General features: G+C 36.7%; 1 protein-coding gene across 6 annotated transcripts in view; it reads right to left on the bottom strand.

The window, feature by feature from the left end:
- Positions 1–23,984, bottom strand: part of TAB2 (TGF-beta activated kinase 1 (MAP3K7) binding protein 2) — a 90,800-nt gene that overhangs the window by 5,137 nt on the left and 61,679 nt on the right. For 5 of the 6 annotated variants that reach the window (XM_031935563.1, XM_031935564.1, XM_023188437.3 and 2 more), the window contains 3 exons: positions 8,726–8,886; positions 8,425–8,518; positions 7,308–7,388 (listed from right to left, as the gene is read on the bottom strand). In XM_031935563.1, the coding sequence (XP_031791423.1) occupies positions 7,308–7,388; positions 8,425–8,518; positions 8,726–8,886 (336 nt within the window). Of the gene's footprint in view, positions 1–3,952; positions 5,957–7,307; positions 7,389–8,424; positions 8,519–8,725; positions 8,887–23,984 lie in introns of those variants that run through there. The other variant, XM_023188439.1, reaches the window with a different exon arrangement.

The following is a 23,984-nucleotide window of genomic DNA, read 5'->3' as shown; positions in this document are numbered from 1 at the left end:
AACCCAATTTAACATGGTACTCCTACCAGTATGTAAGCATGTGAACAACTGCCTGATTCGTAAAATGTTTTAATTTTGTTTTTCTCAACCTCTCCTTTTCCTCCCCTATGTAAGGCACTGAATTTCTCAATGACAGTAATCATACATTTTTTTTAGGGTGTCCTGTTCAGTTTCACAGGAAAAATGTACATTTTCCTATCCACAATTCATACTTTCCTATTCCTACAAACCATAATGTTTCTTATGAAGGAAGAAGTAACACAAATAATTTTTATCTCTGAAGACTTTGAAAATACAAACATATGTGGAACAAATTGTAAGTCTGAACTATTTGTTGCAGCACACTAGTGAGGATGATGTAACCCTATGAGTGCTGACCTGATTCACCATGTCTGCTGACTTCCAGAATTTGTGTGAATGAAAACTGCTGTTTTGCTGTCTTTGTTTTGTCTCCCCCACAACTTTATTGATGTATAGTTGACAATTAAAAACTGTAAGCTGTACAACTTGATGATTTCTGTATATACTGTGAAATACTTATGACAGTCAAGTTAATTAACATATTCAGCACCTCATATAGCTTATCTCCCTCCCACCCCACTGTGGTGAGAACACTTACGATCTCCTTTAGCAAACTTCAGTTATATAATAAACTACTGTTAACTACTCACACTGTTGTACATTAGATCTTCAGAGTTTATTTATCTTATATAGTTGAAACTCTGTATCCCTTCGAACACAATCTTTCCATACCCTCTTCTCCCAGGCCTTGGTAACCACCGTTCTGTTCTCTGTTTCTAGGAGTTCGACATTTTTGAATTCTACATACAGGTGAGATCATGCAGCATGTGTCTCTCTCTGGCTTATGTCACTTAGCATGACATCCTCCAGGTTTACCCATGTTATCACAGATGAAAGGATTTCCTTCTTTCTTAAGGCTGAATAAATATTCTACTGTGTGTGTGTTGCATCCTCCAGGTTTACCCATGTTATCACAGATGAAAGGATTTCCTTCTTTCTTAAGGCTGAATAAATATTCTACTGTGTGTGTGTTATGTGTATATGCTCACGTTTTCTTTATCCCTATATAGACATTTATGTTGTTTTCATATTTTGGCTATTGTGAATAATGCTGAAAGGAACATGAGTGCAGATATCTCTTTGAGATACTTATTGAATTTCCTTTGGATATATGCTCAGAAGTGGGATTGCTAGATTATAAAATTTTAAAGTTTTTGAACCTCCGTACTGTTTTTCATAATAGCTGTACCAACTTACATTCCCATGAAGGTGTACAAGGGTTCTCTTTTCTCTATGTCCTCATCAATGCTTGTAATCTTTCACCTTTCTCATAGTAACCATTCTGATAGGTTTGTAAGGTGGTATCCCATTGGGTTTTAATTTGCATTTCCCTGATGATTAGTGAGGTTGAGTACCTTTCAATATACCTGTTGGCTATCTGTATACTTTCTTTTGAGAAATGTCTATTCTGGTCCTTTGCCCATTTTAAAATCTGGTTATTGGTTTCTATTACTATTGATTTGCATGATACATTTTGAATATAAACCCTTTAGGAGTTACATAGTTTGTGAATATTTTCTCCCTTTCTGAAGGCTGTCTTTTCACTGCTGATTATTTCCTTTGCTGTGTAGATGCATTTTAGTTTAATGTAATCTCACTTGCCTATTTTTGCTTTTGTTGCCTGTGCTTTTCGTGTCATATCCAAAATATCACTGCCTAGACCAGGTCAAGAAGCTTTTCACCTATGTTTTCTTCTAGGAGTTTTATAGTTTCAGTTCTTATGTTTACATTTTTAATCCATTTTGAGTTTATTTTTGTATTTGGTGTGAGGTAATGATTCAATTTCATTCATCTGCATGTGAATATCCATTTACTACTGAAGAGACTATCCTTTCCCCATTGTGTGTTCTTGGCACCGTTGTCAAAGATAAGTTGACCATAGATACATCAATTTATTTCTGGGCTCTCTATTCTGTTTCACTGGTCAATATATCTGTTTTTATGTCAGTACCATATTGTTTTACTATAACTTTGTAATATTTTTAAAAATCAGGGAATGTGATGTCTCCAGCTCTGTTGTTCTTACTCAAGATTGCTTTGGCTATTCAGGATTTTTTCTGGTTGTACATAATTTTAGCATTTTTTTCTGTTTCTGTAAAGACTGCCACTGGTATTTTGATAGGGATTACATTGAATCTGTAGACTACTTTGGGTAGTAAGGATGTTTTAAGAATATTAATTCTTCCAATCCATGAACACAGGCTATGTTTCTATTTATCTGTGTCTTTAATTTCCTTCATCAATGTTTTACAATTTTCAGTGTATTCCTAAGTACTCTTCTTCTTGCTATTGTGAATGGGATTATATTCTTGATCTCCTTTTTTTGATAGTTCCTTGTGTACAGAAACACAATTGACTTTTGTACATTGTTTTTGTGTCTTGCAATTTTACTAAATTCATTTATTACTTTTAAAAGTTTTTGGTTGAATCTTTATGGTTTTCAACATATATGATCATGTCACCTGCAAACAGAGATAATTTTACTTCCTCCTTTCTGATTTGGATACCTTTATTTTTCTTGTCTAATTGCTCTGGCTAGGTGATATGGTTTGGATGTTTGTCCTCTCCAAATCTCATATTGAAATATAATCCCCAGTGTTAGAGGTAGGGTTTGGTGGGAGGTGTTTGGATTGTGGGGGTGGATCATTCATGAAGACCTTGGTGCAGGTTTCTCAATGAGATACTGCTCTGAGTTCAAGCAATATCTGGCTGTTTAAATGGTGTGGCACCTCCCCCCATCTTGCTCACCATGTGACATGCCTCTGCTTGCTTGCTTCACCTTCTGCCATGAGTAAAAGTTCCCTGAGGCTTCTCCAGAAGCTGAGCAGATGTCGGTGACATGCTTCCTGTACAGAAAGCATGTGGATGTCCGTGACATGCTTCTTGCAGAACTGTGAGCCAATTAAACCTTTGTTCTTTATAAATTACCAAGCCTCAGGTATTCCTTCACAGCAACACAAAAATGGATACTACATTAGAACTCCCTGTACTACACTGAAAATAAGCGGTAAGAATGGCACCCTTGCTTGTGCTAGATCTCAGGGGGAAAGCTTTTGGTTTTCTCCATTGTTATATTACCTATGGGGTTTTTATATATGGCCTTTATTCTGTTAAGTTCCTTCCATATATATATATATATATGTTTTTTTTTAGACAAGAGTTTTGCTCCTGCTGCCCAGGCTGGAGTGCAATAGCGTGATTTTGGCTCACTGCAACCTCTGCCTCCCAGATTCAAGCGATTCTCCCACCTCAGCCTCCTGAGTAGCTGGGATTACAGGCATTGGCCGCCATGCCAGGCTAATTTTGTATTTTTAGTAAAGATGGGGTTTCTCCATGTTGGTCAGGCTGGTCCCAAACTACTGACCTCAGGTGATCCACCCGCCTCGGCCTCCCAAGGTGCTGGGATTACAGGTGTGAGCCACTGTGCCCGGCCTGAGAGTTTTAATTATGAACAATTGCTGAACCTTTTCAAATGCTTGTTATACATCTCTTAAGATGACTACATGGTTATTCCTTTCATTTTACTTCAATGTGTGTGCTGTATCACATTAATTCATTTGTGTATGCCGAACCATCTTTAAGTCCCAGGGATAAACCCTCCACTTGGTCATGGTGTATGGTCCTTTCAATGTGCTGAGTTTGGTTTGCCAGTATTTTATTGAGGATTTTTTGTGTCTACATTCACCAGGAATATTGGTCTGTAGTTTTCTTTAGTTGCAGTGTCTTTGTCTGGTTTTGGTACCAGGGTGAGGCTGGTCTCAGAATGAGTTTGGAAGTGGTTCATCTTCTCATTTTTGGGAGAGCTTAAGAAGGGTTAATTCTTGTTTGAGTGTTGAGAGAATTCACTCATAAAGCCATCTGGTTCTGGACATCTCTTTGTTAGGAGTTTTTTTTTTTTTTTTTAATTTCTAAATCCATGCTGGGTGTTTGTTGGGAGATTTTTGATTACTGATTCAATCTCATTTGTTATTGGCCTATTCAGGCTTTCTAATTCTTCTTGATTCAGCTTTAATAGGTGTTATGTTTCTAGGAATGTATCTTTTTTCTAGGTTATCTAGTCTGTTGGCATAAAATTGTTCCTAATATTCCCTTATGATCCTTTTATTTCTGAGGCATCTGTTGTCTCCATTTTCAGTTCTGATTTTGTCTCCTTTTTCTCTCAATTTACCTAGCTAAGGGTTTGTCAATCTTGTTGATTTAAAAAATCACCTCTTAGTTTTACTGACTTTTTTCTGTTTTTTTAAATCCTCTATTTTTTGCTGTAATCCTTATTATTTTCTTCATTATGCTAACACTAGGCTTAGCTTGTTGTTCTACTAGTCCCTGGGGTATAAGTGAGATCTTTTTTTTTTCAACACAGGTATTGTCTCTATAAACTTATCTCTTAGTATCGCTTTTCTTGCGTCCTATAGGTTCTGGTATGCTGTGTTTTCATTTTTGTCCGAAGATACTGTTAAGACTCCCTTTTGATTTCCTTCTTGACTCAGTGATTATTCAAGAGTGTGTTTAAGTTTCCACAAATTTTCTGGTTTTCTTGCTGTTACTAATTTCTAGTTTCATTCCACTGTGGTTAGAAAAAAATACCTGGAATGATTTGTATCTTCTTAGGTTTGTTTAGACTCGTTTTGTGAACTAACATATGATCTATCCTACAAAATGTTCCGTGTGTGCCTGGGAAGAATGTATATTTTTTTTGCTGTTGGCAGAGAGTTCTGTGTTTGCTATATCCACTTGGTTTAGCATTTTGCTCAAACCAGCTGTTTATTTGGTTTCTGTCTGGATATTCTATAATATTGTAAGGGGGGTACTGAAGTCTCCTACTATTGCTGTCAATTTCTGTCTTCAGATCTGTCAATATCTGCTTTACATATTAATGTAGTCTGATGTGGGGTGTGTATATATTTATAATTTTTATATTTTCCTGTTAAATTGATCCTTTTACCATTATATAATAATCCTTGTCTCAACAGTTTGGCTTAAAAATCTATTGTTTCTGATATAATTATAGCCACTTTTGATTTCTTTGCGCTACCGTTTATATATAAAATATTTTTCCATCCCTTCACTTTCTGCCTGTGTGTGTCTTTTAATATAAAATGAGTCTCTTGTAGATAGTGTATTATTGGATCCTGTTTTTATTTTTCTTATTTCATTTTAAACAAAAAGTTTATTTAAACAAGAAGCTTGACTTGAAGGGAAAACTTTCTAGGATTCTTTCTTTTTTCCAGAGTAATTTATCCCTACTTAAAGACGGATTGCCTTACATGTAACAGCTACATACACAAAAGTTATAAAACTGTCCTTGGTTTTACAATGATAAATGAAAAACATTAAAATCCTCCAATTGAACAACGTATATGAGAATTTTTTTTTTTTTGTTAAAACAGTAAGAGCAAAATAACTTACTGGAATATAAAGATAGGAGCTGAATGAACATGCCACTAATGGAGAAAGGGGGTATTTTCACAGAATCAGTATTTTTTTCCCATCCTGTCTCCACTTGATGTCAATCAAAACATACCATTGGCTGTTTGGTTTGAAGAAACAAGCAATATGCTTGTGCACATATATCAGTTATGTCATGGATAACAAAGGAATGTGGAAGGGGGAAAAAAAGAACAGAGTAAACTATACTCTAGCAGTCAGAATGTGGTGGAACCACACTGCAGTTTTCTAATTGAGAATGTAATAATCTTGGTCTTTAAAGAACAGCGTTCTGGAGTAAAGAAGTAGGTTTCCTTTTCAGTAGACACCTCCCGTCTGCTGTTGAAACACATCAATTGTCTTCACCTTCCATTTCCAGCTGTGCAGGTGTGTCTGTTCCACTGATTGGTTGGTCATCAAATCGGAATCTGATCTGCTTCATTGACAATCCCTGTCGTTCACAATAGGCTTTCATTAGTTTACTAATTGGTGTATGCCTCTTAATCTTAAACAGCACCACAGAATCATCCTGTCCCGCCACCTTCAAATTAATATGGTTCTTGTTCTCAGTCTTGATTCCTTCTGTGGACTTTTCGTCAGTCATGGCGAGCACCGGAGTCTCCTCAGCTGCTGCTTCACAAAAGAGATGGCAAGTCCGCAACTAACGAGCACACAAGCAGCAGCAGCAGCAGCAGGAGGTGACAGTGGTGGATGAGGGAAAGGGTGCGTGTACGTCATGGGCTCCCTCCCCTCCCACTGTGTGCACTAGCAGGAGCTCTTGGGGCCTCCCGTTGGCTGCTGCCAGATCCTGTTTTTAAAATCCATTCATACAAACTCCTTGTGAGTGGTGAGTTTAATCCATTTACAGTTAATTACTGATGAGTGAGGACTTACTATTGCCAGTTTGTTGCTTCCTGTCTATTTGACAACTGTTTTGCTCCTCTTTTCCTCTTATTGTCTTCCTTTGTTATTTGATGACATTTAATTGTCATTCACTTTGATTATATTTGGTTATACTCTTCTATTTTAAGTTGATAACAACTTCAATCGCATACAAAAATACTATTGTATCTTTACAACCTCCACCCTCCCACACTTACGTGCTCTTGCAGTTTGCTTCTTTTAATATTATATATCCATTAACAAATTTTTACTTTTTAATTAGAGTTGAAAGTAAATTATATACTACAGTTAAGTGTTAATCTATATATATGTCTATATCTTTACCTTCAGCAGTGATATTTATGACCTGTTTCCATTTCTATGCACATTTTAATGCCTGGATCAAAACACACAGATATACTTTGACATGTCTTAGTTTGGTGTGCATATATTCTGAGAATATCAATGATGTAAAATGATAGAAGGTAAAAAACTATTCATCTGGAATTTGGGGTATTATTTTGATTACTTAAAGTTATATATAAATTAAACTGAATATTCATGGGGGGAACAAAAACTTCCCTAAGGTATCTTCCTTATCATTTGTCTAAAGTTTTAAATGATTCAAATTTTTGTTCTTAGTAATTTTTTTTAACCAAGACTTGCTATTATTGGTTGGGAGTGTATAGTGCTTCCTAAGCTCGTGCATATTACTCTTAAAAAGCTAAGAAGATTACATCTTTGCATCCTCCCCAACCCCAAGCATGTAAATGAAAACAAACAAACATCTTCTTAATGAATTCATTTAAGAATGCCAGAGTTTGAAGCAATTCTAGAGAGGAAGGTTGCTGAACAGGAAAATTTTTCTAAAATTTTGCTTTTCAAAAGTAACAGTTTTCACATTTAATGGATACACTAACCTTTGGGTTTTGGTGGCACAGGACCTACAAATCCAATATTGTCATAAAAGTTATGAATAGCGCTGGGATTAAAATGTGGTCCTGAAATATATAAAAAGTAAATATATCAATGCTTATAGTTCAAAAACAACTTTACCTTTTAAAACAAGTATTTCTTTCTAAAAAAAAAAATCACGCTATAAGAAATGCTTTTCATTTATTTTGCTCCTCTAATCTCCAATTATATGTAAGATTTCAAAACATATTTCAAATATATTATCTTAGGTATAACGTAGTACTCATAAACACGGGTAAGTGGTAAATTGTGAAAGAAGTCAAAGTAATGCTGGTAAGACATTAACAGAAGTAGAAGTAGACCCCTGTTCTATGTGGCAAGTTAAAATAACTTAAAATTTCACAATTTAAAATGTAATTTTAAATGATCAAATACGGACTAAACAGCTTTACCTCAAGTAAATATAAAAACCTTGTACTAATGTAATAGAATGGTTAAAATTTTCACAAAAAGAGTAAGTTCAAGGATTGTAGTTTCTAGAACAGCAAGAACTTTTTCTCTCCAGAGTTAAATTATGGTATTTTTCTATGAATGTTTAAGGATAAACAGCTTAATCAACATTTAAAAATAATAAAAATAAAAATAATCATCTTCCAGTTTTACAGATTCTGGAACACAGTCCCAAATGTATTAAAGACTTCTCTTTTGGTTAGATTCCTTCCCCTTCCTGTCTTTTCCATTTTATATCTTTTTATTATTTATCCAACTTCAGAATTAAGTTTAAGTGATAATACTTCCTTTTAGTTCTCTATGGAACTGAATTAAATTGTAAACATTACTTACTATAAATCATTGCTTGTCATTAACAGCTCAAGTATAAAAAACTATCATTGTCTAAAGAGTGTATAAACCTTATTTTTATTATCTTCTCTATTTTATCAGTTAAGATAGTGCCATTGAGATGGGGGTGACTTTTTAAATATATTCTTAAAACTGTATGTGGTTCTAAAGCCACATGTTCTGAGGCAGTGAGATTATGATTGATAAATCTGTTTTTAGCCACAGGAAAACTGCTGGTGAATTAATACGATGAATTTCAGCTACGTATATACTGAACTTTACCTCGGGCTTGAAAAAGATCAATTTCTTTGGTTAGGCAGTCAATGTCAATCTGGAGTTGTCTATTACAACTTCTCAACTGCTGCATTTCTTCGAGCTGAAAAATAATTCTATGTAAGTAAGATTTGCACTGAATTCTTAGTCATTAAATAAAGAATGGAGTTTGGCAGGGGAAAGTTAGGACAGAAAAACAAGTAAGAGTTAAGAACATCTGAAGAAAACTAGATAGAGATATTACACTTATGTTAGATGGCCTACTCTCATGTTCAAGCAGAGAGATCACAACAGTTACATAAAGACTTACGGAAGGTATTTGGGATATAGAATTTGATCTTTTCAGGCGCCTTCGAGTTAGATTATTTTCCATTTCATTAACCTCAGATTTTAATTTATCCAGCTTTTTCTTTTGAATCTCAAGTTCTCTTTGAAGTCGTTCCATTCTGGCCTTCTGGTGTACCAACAGAGCTGCAATACATATCAGTAAACATGAGGACTTACCCACTTTAATCAATTAACCTTTAAGCAGACTTGGAAAAACAAAATAAACAAGAATTTGTCAAAAATCCCAAAGCTACATTAAAACAAAATATTGTACGTTTAGGCATTTAAAATTTCAAGTTTCTTTTTTTTTTTTTTGACACAGAGTTTCACTCTTGTTGCCCAGGCTGGAGTGCAATGGCGCAATCTCGGTTCATTGCAACCTCTGCCTCATGGGTTCAAGCAATTCTCCTGCCTCAGCCTCCCAAGTATCTGGGATTATGGGCAACTGCCACCACACCGCACTAATTTTGTATTTTTAATAGAGATGAGGTTTCACCATGTTGGTCAGGCTGGTCTCGAACTCCTGACCCCAGGTGATCCGCCCGCCTTGACCTCCCAAAGTGCTGGGATTACAGGCTTGTGCCACGGTGCCTGGCCAAATTCCAAAAATTTTTATTTAAAAACTGTTTATTTAAATAAATGCTACTTTTAAAATGTTTTTTAGGATTTGGAGAAATTCACTTTATGAAGACAGCATTTTTAGGCTACAACTTCTCTAAAGGTTTTAGTATTTTTAATTAACCTACTTACTGTATCTAATTCACATCTACCTTCGGAAAGGACAAGCTCTCTTACTTCAGAGTGTCATGTTTGGTCTATGAATGAAGCATTCTAATATGAAAATGTTATAGATATTTTAGAAGGGAATGTAGAATAGGTTGAATCCATTTTGATGTATGCAACAAATAAAACAGGAAGATTGATTTTACTCCACATGAATGTTAACATTAAATTATCCCAATTGCCACTTATATTTTTGTATATTCAGATTATATTCTGTGAAAATATTTTCCAAGATCTTTAAGGAAACAAAATAAGCAATCAATCCCGCAGCAAGAATGAACTACTTGGGAAACCATAATAAACTACAAATACTGGTATATGTTTTTGTGATCTATCCCTGGACATGAATCTCATCCTTTAGGATACTGGACTGGAAGTGAAGATACTGGAATCTACTTTTTATAAAGAAACAACATGGGATGATTCTATCTTGAGAAAAAAAAAAAGGCAGATTTGGAAAAGCACTTTAAACAACCTCTAGAAATAAAAGTCACTGAAATGAAAAAGCCAGACAGATTACATACAAAGACAGATGGTGACCTGCCAGATAGACGTAAGAATATTACCCAGAATGCACAGATAATGTGACAGAAAACATGAGAGAAGAGTTGAAAGGTCTCACATACATTTAAGAAAAAAATTCCAGGCTGGGCGCGGTGGCTCACACCTGTAATCCCAGCACTTTGGGGAGGCTGAGGAGGGTGGATCACTTGAGGTTAGGAGTTCGAGACCAGACTGGCCAACATGGTGACACCTCATCTCTACTAAAAATACAAAAAGTAGCTGGGCGTGGTGGTGGATGCCTGTAATCCCAGCTACCTGGGAGTCTGAGGCAGGAGAACTGCTTGAACCCAGGAGGTGGAGGTTGCAGTAAACCGAGATCATGCCACTGCACTCCAGCCTGGATGACAGAGTGAGACTCTGTCTCCGCTGGGGGCGGGGGTGTGGGTGTGGCGGGGGGGGGGGACTGTGGGGAAAGACAGGGAGAAAAGAATTCCAGAAGGAGACAATAGAGAGGATAGACAAGAGGCAAGATGTGAAGAGATACAGGCTGAAAATATTCCAAAATTGAAGGGAAAAAAGGAAGTAACAAATTTTAGAAGATAAAATAATTTGTTCACCTAATTAAATTATCCAAGAATACAAATGAATAAAGGTATTTCCAGATAAAGTCTGGGGAAATTCAACAATCACAGATAGCTGCTGAAATAACTACTAAAGACATGTTTTGATAAGAAGGAAATTAAATACAAAAGAATGGAATAAGATGAGTAAATCTGAAAAAAAAAAAAGCTCTGACAATAAAACAAAGGAAAAGACTATGGCAGGGCAGGGGAGCAGCAGACATTGTCTAAAACAAAGTGAAAATAAAATACTGGAAAAGAATAACAAGACATTGAAGTGCAAAGATCAGAGGTGAAGTATTCTAAGGTCTTGAAGGTATTTAAGAAGAATACACTTAAATGTTGCTAAGCCAAATATACATGCTCAGTATTTAGGGATCAGTATTAAAGGAAGTTCAACAGAATGTGCAGTTTCTAAGTTAAAAGAACCTAAGGAGAAATGAGGGAAATTTAATTAAAACCAGATAGCAGGAAAGGAGGGGATAAAGGAAAGAAATGCAAAACAAAAACCCGACTGGGATAATTCCAAATATACTAGAAATAACAATGAATGCAACCTAATGAAACATATCTGTTGAGATGAGATCAGTAAACTGAATTGTAAAAACTCAGCTATATGCGGCTTATGAAAAACACTCAAAACATAATTCACTTATCTATTCTTGTAATAAGTTGAGGGTCTAGGTTTCAGGTGTTGTTGTAGGCATTTTGGAAGTCCACGAACAAAATAGGAAAAAATCCCTGCCCTTGCGGAGCTCACATTACAATGGAGCAGAGATGGGGCCAGGGAGTAGGGCAAGAGAAAGACTCTAAACAAAGGACAAACAGGTAGGCAAACGATGGCCCAGGGGCCAAATCTAGCCCACTGCCTGTTTTGTCATTAAAGTTTTACTCGAAAATACAGCCTTGCTCATTTGTTTACTTGTTATCTGTGGCTGTTTTCATTTTACAACAGCAGAATTAAATAGTTGTGACAGAGATTATGTGGCCTACAAAATCCTAAATGATATACTATCTGGCCGTTTACCAGATCATGTAGAGCCTTGCTGACCATATTAAGGACTCTGAATAGAATGGGGATCTATCATAGCACAGAAGGGTTCAAAATAAAAGGACTCAAGTAAAATAAATATCTTGCACTTCAGGTACTACTCTAAGAAGCATAAAGTAATAGCAGTCAATTGCTGGAAGTATCTAAAGACTGTGGTGCACTGAAGGCAACAACAAAACCCAAACCCAGCTCCACTCCTGACTGAATTGATGCAATGACTCATAATAATAACCTGAAAGAAAAAGAGATGTCCTCATTTCTGGGTGTACAATCCCATTTACTTTAGTCTCCTCTGTTCCTTTACATACAATGTGTGGCATTCAATAAAAAATGAGACATACAGAAAAGCAGGAGAAAAATCGAATTTACCATCAAGAGATAAAGTGATCAACAAAACTATTCTCAAAAGATGATGCAGCTGGAATTACCTGACAGAAAACTTAAAGATTTAACTATGATTAGTATGTTAAAGGATCTAGTTTAAAAGGTGGACAGCATGCAAAAAAAGATTCACAATTTGAGGAGACCGGTGGAAATCATGAAAGGGTCAAATGCTAGAAATAAAAAATTATTTATCAGAGAGAAAGAGTTCCTTGGACAGACTTAGCACACTGGACACAGAATAATCAGTGAACTTGAAGACAGAAATTACCCAAACTGAACAGGCCAAGAAACAAGTGAAAAAAAGAACAAAAAAAAACCCTTAAGAGTTGCAGAACCAATATCAAACAGTCTATGTGTAATTGGCAAAAGAGGAGGAAAAAAGGTAGGAGAAATATCTGACGTGATAAAGACCAAAAATTTTCCAACATTAATGAAATACAACAAATCATAGACCTAGGAAGCCTATAGATCACCAAAAAATGCTAAAACAAAATCCCTAGACACATCACAAAGTGCTGAAAACCAAGATTTTCATATATTTCAGAAAAAAATCTGACTTTAGGGCAAAACATACGAGATAAAGATGTTCTTTATTTAATGATAAAAGGAAAAAATGCTAGTATACAACTCTGCATGGAAAATCATAAAAATAATCTAATTTATTTTCCAACAAATACATTATAAAGTATACATTCCAGGATAAGGTTGAGCATTCTCCCAGTCACAGATCCATCAGCAATCCCATATCCCTAACGTTTTCTATCAAAACAAGAAAGTAAATCATAGAGTTTGAGAGAGACACAGAAGGCCAATATTAGTAGGAGCCAGACTTTAACAGCAGGCAGAAATCTGATTCAAAGATGATTTAGGAGACTTGAAAGAGCCACAGTTGCTACACATATGGTTGTGAGGTGTTTTGAGGTTCAAAAGTAAATTTTTCAGAATATATCTGAAATAAGTATTGCATCCTTAGATATTCAAAGGGGTTTCTGCAATGGCTGAAGATGTGATTTACCTTCGGGAGTAAAGGCAAAGTATCTCTTATGATTAGTCTGAAGCTCTAAAGTAAAATATTGCAAATCCATTTACAATTACTTACAACTTATTTAGGAGGCATTTCTTTCCACTTTAAACAAAATTATAGAGTTATAATGACTATATTACTTAGAAATGACATACCTAGTTGGTCGACTTGTCTAGGTAAGGCTGTTATAAACAAGCTGAAAATGCTATGAATATACTAGGAAAGCAGTTCTCTATTTCTTAGCAATTTTTTCTTCTAAGTGGCTGAATTTTTATGTGTTTAGTTCACTTTTCATTTGTGGTTTGAGATCTTTAGATAGGAATCCGAGAAAGATGAATTACAGAGAAAAAAGGGATCAAAGTGAATTTCTAAAAATCACTGTAAAAATTCGGCTAAAGTCGAAACTCTAGCTGTGAGTTTTGTCTGCAAATTTAACCTTGACTATACAAAATAATACCCAATATTTGTCCATTATGAAACAATGTGATTAGATTCAATATGAAACAATGTTGGTAGATAAACAGCGAAGACACTTTTGCTCTAATTAGCCTCCACTAAATGAAAAAATCTTCTGTCTCCTGAAACCCCATAAAAATGAGGTATGAATGAAAAAGGTACAATCTACCAACAAATAAGAAAAAGAAGGCAATCAATTGACAACAGCTGTCAACAAGTTTCTACAAGGCTAGAAGCAGATGAAATGACAGCTGAATGAAGGAGTGGAGAAAACTGAAGTCTCATCGACAAGGAGGGTGCTGTAGACAAAATGGCAGCTCATCTGCCTGGCAGAAACCTAAAAATGCTCTTGACTTTGGAAAAAGGAGGTAACAGAAGGCAGGAGTTAGGAAAGGGCCAGAACACAGAGACTTAATTAGCTATCTGTATACGGAACAGTCAACCTCTCCCCATCCTAAAGGGAAGGTAGCTGTAGGTCTAAGGATCACCTCATAGTTGAAGAAAATCTGATATGAAGGCAGGTGGATCATTTGAGGTCAGGAGTTCAAGACCAGCCTGGCCGACATGATGAAACCCCATCTCTACTAAAAATACAAAAATTAGCCAGGTGGTAGTGGCTCGTGCCTGTAATCTCAGCTACTCAGGAGGTTGAGGCAGGAGAATTGTTCGAACCTGGGAGGCGGAGGCTGCAGCGAGCCAAGATCGTGCCACTGCACTCCAGTCTGGGCGACAAAGTGAGACCCTGTCCGCTCCCCCCGCCCCACCAAAAAAAAAAAAAAAAAAAAAAAAAAAATCTGGTATCAATGTGAAAGATCTGCATAAACAGAGAAAAAAACTAAATCCAGATGAAGTGAAGACAACATAGTAGAGACGAGAACTTAAATTCTGATTAATATCATTAAGAGATTTAAGACACTACCAATAAAACAACAATCTTGTTCGAAAAGCAATCAGAGAACTAGCTCTTTGAAATTAAAAACATAACTGCCAAAATGAAAATTTCATATGGGAGTTGGAAAAAAACTTAAGGAAATCTCCTACAATGTAGAATGGAAAGATAAAGAGGGGCCGCGTATGGTGGCTCATGCCTGTAATCTCAGTACTTTGGGAGGCCTAGGAGGGAGAGTCATTTGAGCCCAGGAGTTTCACCAGCCTGGGCAACAAAGGGAGATGCTGCCTCTACAAAAAAATTCAAAAATTAGCCAGGCGTGGTGGTGTGCACCTGTAGTCTCAGCTACTTGAGAGGCTGAGGTGGGAGGATCACTTGAGCCTGGGAGGTCGAGGCTACCGTGAGCTGACAGCACCACTGTACTCCAGCCTGGGCAACAGTGACACCCTGCCCCTGCCCAACACCTCCAAGAAAGACAAAGACGTGAAATATACTGAAGATGTAACGAGAAATAGAAAGCTCATTCAGGACATTAAACAGCTAAACAAGAGGAGGTCTAGAAACAGACAACAGAGAAACCATAGTGGGGATCAGAAAAGAATTTCCCAGGGCTGAAGGGAGACACTAGCCTGTAAAATGGACGAGTCCACTAAATGTGGGACAGGATGATTAAAAAAAAAAAAACCCTACACCATTGTAAAATTTCAGACTACTAAAGACAAAGAAAGATCTTAAAAATTTCCAGAAAGAAAAAAAGTAGATCACATACAAAGATACAAGAATCATACTGACATCATATTTCCTCAGTGATAAGGAAATCACTACATTTTTCTGTGGAGAAATGATATTCAACCAATAATTCTATATCCAGCTAAAAGTATGAGGGGATTTCCAGATATTTAAGGACTTAGAGAATTTACCTCCCAAGTCTCATTAGGAAAATATTTAAAGACATGTTCTAGCAAATTGAAGGCATAAACCAAGAAAGAAGACAATATAAGATCCAAGAATGGTGACTTTAATTTACAACAGGGAAGAGAGAACTCCAGGAAAAATGAACAGATGGTATCTTGGAGGTGCCGAAAAGATATGATAAAGGCAGAGAACAACAACAACAAAAATTAACAATTTCAAGGAAAACAGATAAATACCTGGGCTTTGCAGTGAACAGATGATGAAGAAGGAATTACAGGTAAAGAAAACAATATTCAGTATCCTTTAAATCCTCTTTCAAAGTTAAATTTTAATGGATAAAAGTAATTTAAGCATGCAACTCTCTCTTGTGGTTGTTGTTAAAAATAAGTGAGTACTAAGTGAATTCAAGCACCAGGGCTCTAAAACCACTGCTACAAGCATTCTAAATGGTTTATACAGAAAGCTCAGTACTTACCCAACTTTTGTCAGCTCATGAACAATGGAGAAAATTTCTTCGTTACTCAATTTTATTTGAAATTTAAAAAACATACTTGAAGTTCCAGATGGTGTTTTATTAATTTTAGTTATTCTTTATTGTAATTAATGTCAAATTTCTCCAGAAGTTTAAAAACAAAAACACGAGAATTTGCTTACTGAAAAAAGACATATGTCATTGGAAAATATACTAGGGACTTGTAGATACAAAGATTTTAGGCTTGTTTAAATGAAAAAAGAAAAATTTTGCTATTGAACAACCTAATAGGTACTTACTTCTGGTATCTTTTTGTTTTTTGTCTGTAATGACAATTTTACATGTCTAAGTCAGGTACATGCCTAAGCCATGCCTAAGTCATTGTACCTAGGAAAGTACAATGTCAGCTTCTAAAATAAATCAAGATTTTTCTACGCTGTAACTTTGTTGACAATAGGAATCATATCTGTTTTATATATCACCGTATTACCATAGTCACTTATTTGGTGATTGAGTCATAAAAGATTTAAAGATGGCAATTATAACTTTAAAGCAAACTTTTAATCTATTTTGTCATTTTTAAAGGCAATTTGAAATCAGATCAGTGCTGCAACTGGGCCCACAATTTGGGCAACAGATGTAAAACAAAAGTATGAGGAATGATGCTTAATCTCTGTAACTATTTTTAATAACTTAATAAGAGATGAATTTTAGTCATTTTAGCGTAACTGGTGAGACCTCTTGCTAGATCATTTGCTGGCCTTTATTTTACACAATTAAGATTCTGCATGTAATCTTACAGCATTAAGATATAGATATTATCTAAAACTTTTATTTTAGACAGAAGGAAAACAGGCCTAGAGGCACCAAAAGAGCCAGCCTCAAAACAATAAAACTGGATGAATCATTACGTGACGTGGGTGTGTTTATGGTTTAGAAAGGTTTATACTTTTTTTTTTTTTTTTTTTTTGACGCAGAGATTCGCTCTCTTATTGCCCAGCCTGGAGTGCAATGGCGCGATCTTGGCTCATGGCAACCCCTGCCTCCCAGGTTCAAGTGATTCTCCTGCCTCAGCCTCCCCAGTAGCTGGGATTACGGGTATGTGCCACTACGCCCAGCTAATTTTTTTTTTTTTTTTGAGATGGAGTCTCGCTCTCTCGCCCAGGCTGGAGTGCAGTGGCCGGATCTCAGCTCACTGCAAGCTCCGCCTCCCGGGTTTACGCCATTCTCCTGCCTCAGCCTCCCGAGTAGCTGGGACTACAGGCGCCCGCCACCTCGCCCGGCTAATTTTTTTTTGTATTTTTTTAGTAGAGACGGGGTTTCACCGTGTTCGCCAGGATGGTCTGGATCTCCTGACCTTGTGATCCGCCCGTCTCGGCCTCCCAAAGAATTTTGTATTTTTAGTAAAGACGGGGTTTCTCCAGTTGGTCAGGCTGGTCTCGAATTCCCGACCTCTGGTGACCCACCCGCCTTGGGCTCTCGAAAGTGCTGGGATTACAGGCATTAGCCACCATGCCCGGCCAGGTTTATACTTTAAAAGAGGATATGGTAGCTGTTTTCAAGTTTTTGAAGGGATGCCATGAGACCCGTTCAATATGGTTTCAAGGCAATACTAAAGAGAAAATATACCGTAAGATTTCTGGGGCAAGGTGCAGGGGCTCACACCTGTAATTCCAGCACTTTGGGAGGCCGAGGCTGGTGGATAATTATGAGGTCAAGAGATTGAGACCATCCTGGCCAACATGGTGAAACCACGTCTCTATTAAAAATAAAAAATTAGCTGGACGTGGTGGCGCGTGCCTGTAGTCCCAGCTACTTGGGAGGCTGAGGCAGTGGAATCGCTTGAATCTGGGAGTCAGAGGTTGCTGTGAGCCGAAACTGCACCACTGAACTCCAGCCTGGGCGACACAGCAAGACTCGATCTCAAAAAAAAAAAAAAAAAAAAAAAAAAGATTTGTTTTTGTTTTCAAAACCTTGGAATACAGAAAGGCTTTCTAAATAAGACAAAAAACCCAGAAGCCATAAGAGTAAATTCTGAGAAGTCTGAATATGTAAAAGTAAAAAATTTGTAAGGCAGAAAAAATTTTATTGACTAAGTAAAAGGTAGTAACAAAGTAGAAAGAACAGACTAGGCATTTTACAGAAATAGGTAAGTTCACAAGATGAGAAATACAAATGGCTGGAAAAAGAACACATGAAAAGATGTTCAACCTCAATCATGTTTAAATATGCAAATTTAAGCTCCCAAGAAAAAGATGAAAATTTTAAAAACCCAAAGCAACAATATATTTTTACCTATTAAACTGACAGATATACTTTTTTCAACCACCTTTACAAAATATGATGAGTGGAGAAGGGGAGGAGGAAAGAATATTCTTATAAATGTTACCAAAAATGTTCCCCATTTATAAGTACGGGAGTATAAACTGGTAAAATCTCTTTAGAGAGCCTCAAAATTGAAACTGGCAACATTTACTGGCTGTCATCAGTGTCCTTCCCCACATTCTTCTGGCTGTCTGTCTCCCAGGTATATGGTAGCACTGTGCCTCCCTGTTGCTGCTGAATTAGGTGTGGCTGTGTGCTTTGCTTTAGCTACAGAGCAACATGCATTGAGGCAGAGGCTTAAGGAGCCACTGCTCACCCTCTATGTTTCCTTGGTCATGGAAGCACAGAAATGGAGCTTCCCTCAACCTGGGTTGCTGGGTGAGGGTGATGCAGAACAGAGGCCACCAGCTAACCTTATGGGATAAGAAATGTGAGAAATAAATCTTTGTTGTTTTTAAGACATGGTTTGTTACTGCAACATAACCAAGCCTAAATGATATATCAAAATTAAAAACACATATATCCTTGGACACAGCAGTTTCACTCCTAGTAATCTCACAGTCTGCCAAGATACTTGGACATGGGTACAACTATGTATACACAAGGATTTTTATTGTAGCACTGTTTGTAAAAACAAGATTAGCAACTACTTAAGGTCTATCAAGAATGGACTGGTTAGATATTATGGTACACAACACTGTGCAGCCATTTCTTAAAAAGCAGATCCTGCTGACATGGAATTTTCTCAAAGAGATAAAGACAAAAAAAAGGAGACATAATCCTAGAATACAAAATGAACTATTTGAGAAACTAGTTATCTCTAGTGAGGGGAATTTTTCATTATATACCCTTTAGTTCTGTTTTCAGTTTTTTTAAAAACCAAGTATGTAGAAAAATATTTTAACGCAATTCCTATTAGAATTCCAGTTGACTTCTATGTAGAAATTGACAAACTGATTCTAAAATTTACTTACAATTTCAAGAGACTCTAAATAACCAAGCCTACCTTGAAAAAGAACCAAGCAGGAGAACTCACATGTCCCAATTTAATAATAAAATAATTATAGTAATTAAGGCCATATGGTATTGGCATAAAGAACACATAGAACAATGGAAAAGAGAGTCCAGAAATGAACCCACACATTTACAGTCAACTGGTGTTTTACAGGGGTGCCAAAATCACTCAATGAGGGGAAAAAGTCTTTTCAACAAATGGTGCTGGAATACTTGGATAGCCACATGCAAAAGAATGAAGTTGGATCCTTACCTCATGCCATGATACATCAGAATGGATGAAAGATCAAAGGTTAGAATATAAGAACCAAAATTACATAACTCTTAGGAGAAAAAATAGGGGTAAATCTTCATGACCTCACCTCACAGTTAAAAACTGATTCTTAGGACACCAAAAGCAAGAGCAAGAAAAATACATAGAGTTTGGACTTCAGCCAAATAAAACACTTGTGCTTAAAAGACACCATCAAGAAAGTGGAAAGACAATACACAGAATGGGAGAAAACTGCAAATCATGTAAGGGACTTATTTCTAGAATATATAGAGAACTCACACAACTTAACAATAAAGATGAATAACCTAATTTAAAAGTAGGCAAAGGATATGAATAGGCATTTCTCCAAGGAAAATATGCAAATGGCCAGTAAGCACACGAAATGATGCTTGACATCATTAGCCAATAGGGAAATGCAAATCAAAATCACAATGAGATACTTTACAGCCACTAGGATGGCAAGTAACACAAAGTCAGATAAAAGTGTTGGTGAAAATGTGGAGAAATCAAAACCCTCATACACAGCTGGTGAGAATGTAAAATGGTGCAGTCACTTTGGAAAACCGTATGGCAACAATTCCACTGCTGAAAAGGTGGAAAAAACCAAAACGTCTATCAACTGATGAATGAATAAATGAAACGCAGTGTATTTATATAACGGCATATTTGGCCATAACAAGGAAAGAACATCTTGCTACACCACAGATGAGTCATGAAAGATCAGATTCCATTTTATATCAGGTGTCCAGAATATGTAAATTTATAGAGACAGAAAGTAGATTAGTGGTTCCCTAGTGCTGAGGGTCGGGGTAATGGGATAGGGAGGTGATAGCTTACAGGATATGGGGTTTCCTTTAGAGGAGATGAAAGTGTTCTACTGGCTGGGTGATGGTTGCACATATCAGTGAATAAACTAAAAACTGACGTTTACTATAAGTCAATTGCACTGTATATTAACTATATCTCAATCAAGATGTTAAAATAATGTCTAAACATTTAAAAAATTAAAGGATTTACATAACTTAGTGTACTGTTCTCACATTTAGTGAATGTCTGTCAGACATACTGTAGAATATGTATATATTATATAAACCCACGTGTTCACAGACCCATGTGTATAGTGTGTTCCTGCTTTAAGAACAGTGTGTGTATACACATATATACACACATGTATGTGTCTGTGAATATAATGGGAATGAATGTAATGGGAAGGGGAATACAATGGGAAGGGGATAAGTAACTGCTAATGGAGAATATCCCTCATAGTTAAATAATGGAAAAGCTAGAGGAAGTGACAGCTCAAAAGTTGAAAGGAGACACATTTTTATTGCATTTCTGTTTTTTATAATTTCTTTTACTGACTGGTATTTTCATAATACTTTTTAAAGGTATTGATTTAATGTAAGAAATAACCAGCTAGTAGGTAGAGCTCTCCAAAACCAGAATACGCTACCTTAGGAGGCAGTTTGTGTCTCATAGGAATTTAAAGTACAGAATGGATTTACACTTGATAGGCTGGATGGGTACGTGGACTGGATAACCTCTGGAGTAGAATTCTTCATGTCCTTTGAAGTCTCTTCCAACTCTGACGTTTACCCCAAATTAAAAAGGTATTTAGTCTTAAGACTGAGAAGAACCTACAAGTAGTAGGGCTAATTTGAAAAAAATATTCTGTAAGTGGTCCAATGTCAACTAATCTTTTTTTTTTTGAGACGGAGTCTCGCTGTGTCGCCCAGGCTGGAGTGCAGTGGCGCAATCTCAGCTCACTGCAAGCTCCGCCTCCCGGGTTCCCGCCATTCTCCCGCCTCAGCCTCCAAATAGCTGGGACTACAGGCGCCCGCCACCACGTCCAGCTAGTTTTTTTTTTTTTTTTTTTTTGTATTTTTAGTGGAGACGGGGTTTCACCATGTTAGCCAGGAGGGTCTCCATCTCCTGACCTCGTGATCCACCCGCCTCGGCCTCCCAAAGTGCTGGGATTAAGGCTTGAGCCACTGCGCCCGGCCCAATGTCAACTAATCTTAATTACTGAGTTTATTGTTGTTATTTTAGAGACAAAGTCTTGCTGCATTGCCCTGGCTGGTCTTGAACTCCTGCACTCAAGCAGTCTTCCTGCCTCAGACTCCCGAGTAGCTGGAACTACAGGTACATGCTACTGCACTAGGCTTTTATTTAATAATGTGATTTCAATGTCAACAAAGAACAACAAAAGGGCATTTCCAATCAAAAGATACATAAAGTTAAACAAAGTACATGTTTTAGAATCTGAACTAAGTAAAATTATATTTCCTGTTGAAAAGAGTATCTTACTGAATTTGTGCCACAATAAACATTTTTTATTAAATCTCATTAAAAAAACGTGTTGTGATTTGGATAGATGTACTAGTGAAAAATGGTAAGGAATGAGAAATACAAAGTCCAAGAAGCTAATTTTCAACTCATAATTTTTCTTCCTTGTATTTCTATTTTAGGTTCAAAGTCAAAGCTACATTATGGTAGGACTTTAAACATAACTGAGGAAAAACCGTATTAAAGTATCATTAAAAATATTTATGATTTTATATATGTAATTTTTTTCTTTAAATAATAAAAACAGTTTACCAGCTAAGTCAATACCACAGATGGAGTTCTGTGGAAATCGTATTTGGCAGCAATCCTAGTTTTTTAAGAGTTCCTGGCTCCTGTAACAAAGTAAGAAAGTAGGCCCTTTTCTCTCCATCACGAAAATTTGTTGGAATGCGTAATGCACTTTGTCCTCCATACCTATAAAAGTTGCCAGTGTTATAACAGGCATACCACTATGAAGACACTACAATGTCTCAGAATATGCTGAATGATAATTTTCAATATTTTTTGGAAGCTAGAGTTGGGTGGTATAACTTAAGGGGGAAAAAATGTAGCTGTATGTGACCACTGACTATCAGCAAGAAAATTTCACTTCTATACTTGTTCTTAATGGGTAACATAAGAATTTCCTTCATACCATTAAACTGAAAATTTCTCTCCAACCTTAATTTGTTCTTTTGTCTCTGATTCCTGTAGTACTTTAAGGAATCAAGTTTAATTTATTTCCTTTAGGAAGGATGATGGTGCTGATAGACTTAGTGCTGAGATGAGTGGGGTCTTGATGTTTCATTAATTTACCTCTTTTGCTTCTGATCATTCTATAGTAGAGGCTGTATCAAACAATGTATCTTTCATAAACAGAAATTCTCACTTTTGATAGTTTTTATCACAGTATTTTTAGATTTCAAATGGTAGATTAAAAGAAAAAAAAATGCATTTTGGTTACCAAATTTATGTATGTATGTATGTTCCCTTCTCAATTTGGAAAAAATATTTTCCTATGATTCTAGTGCCTGGCTCAACTTATTTTTCTACTCTAAAACGGTATTTCCAGGAGCATTAGAAAAATCAGTTTCACTGCAGGAGACAGAGATATTTCTTTCCTTTTTCTTACCATACCACACAGAGTTTAGAAAAGATACTTGCTTAAAGATCGGGATTACTCAGGCCACCCCGTTTAGTAACTGCAGAGAGTGTCTGTGAACTATGTAGGGTAAAAGCAGAAAAGATGCATTTTCCAGCAAAGGCCTCCTTTGTCTTGAATTAAGTGAATGAAACACTCGATCGAGATTGTGTCACTGAGCCAGGCGTGGTGGCTCATGCCTGTAATCCAAGCACTTTGGGAGGCTGAGGCAGATGGATCGCCTGAAGTCAGGAGTTCGAGACCAGGCTGGCCAACATGGTGAAACTGCGTCTCTACTAAAAATACAAAAACTAGCCGGGCGTGGTGTCATGTGCCTCTAATCCCAGCTACTCAGGAGGCTGGGGCAGGAGAATTGCTTGAATCCAGGAGGTGAAGGTTGCAGTGAGCCGAGATTGCACCACTGCACTCCAGCCTGAATGACAGTGAGACTCCATCTCAGAAAAAAAAGACTGTGTCACTGGGTGATAGGTCCATCTGGATCAATACCAGTTCCATAGTAAACAGAAACAAGGAGAAAAGTTGGAGAACACTACCAACCCCAAAACTGTGCACACACACAGATAATGCAAGACTATGTAATCATACAAATGTTATAAAATTCTGTATGTATGTAGGTATGTTTAAAGGAGGTGATTATCAAGGTTGTTAGAGCTGTCTGAAGGCTGTTAAGCAATTTGAGTGGCAGATTCTGGAGAAATCTGCTTTCTTGGTAAGCTTAAACTCTCAAACCAGAGACTTCTCTCATCAGAAAGTTTTTTTATTTTTACTTTCAGGTACCCTCCGAAGGTGCTCTCTACTTCTATCCAGGGTGTTACTTTATTGTTTAGAGTTCTTTTTTTCTTTTTTTTGAGACAGAGTCTCACTGTGTTGCTAGGCTGCAGTGCAGTGGTGCGATCTCGGCTCACTGCAACCTCCACCTCCGAGGTTCAAGCAATTCTCCTGCCTCAGCCTCCTGACTAGCTAGGACTACAGGTGCATGCCACCACATCCAGCCAATTTTTGTACTTTTAGTAGAGACCATGCTGTTTCACTATGTTGGCCAGG

The sequence above is a fragment of the Piliocolobus tephrosceles genome, chromosome 5 (assembly GCF_002776525.5).
Source record: "Piliocolobus tephrosceles isolate RC106 chromosome 5, ASM277652v3, whole genome shotgun sequence".
Taxonomy (NCBI): domain Eukaryota; kingdom Metazoa; phylum Chordata; class Mammalia; order Primates; family Cercopithecidae; genus Piliocolobus; species Piliocolobus tephrosceles.
The sequence above is the reverse complement of the archived record's forward strand: the minus strand, read 5'-3'. Positions and strand labels throughout refer to the sequence as shown.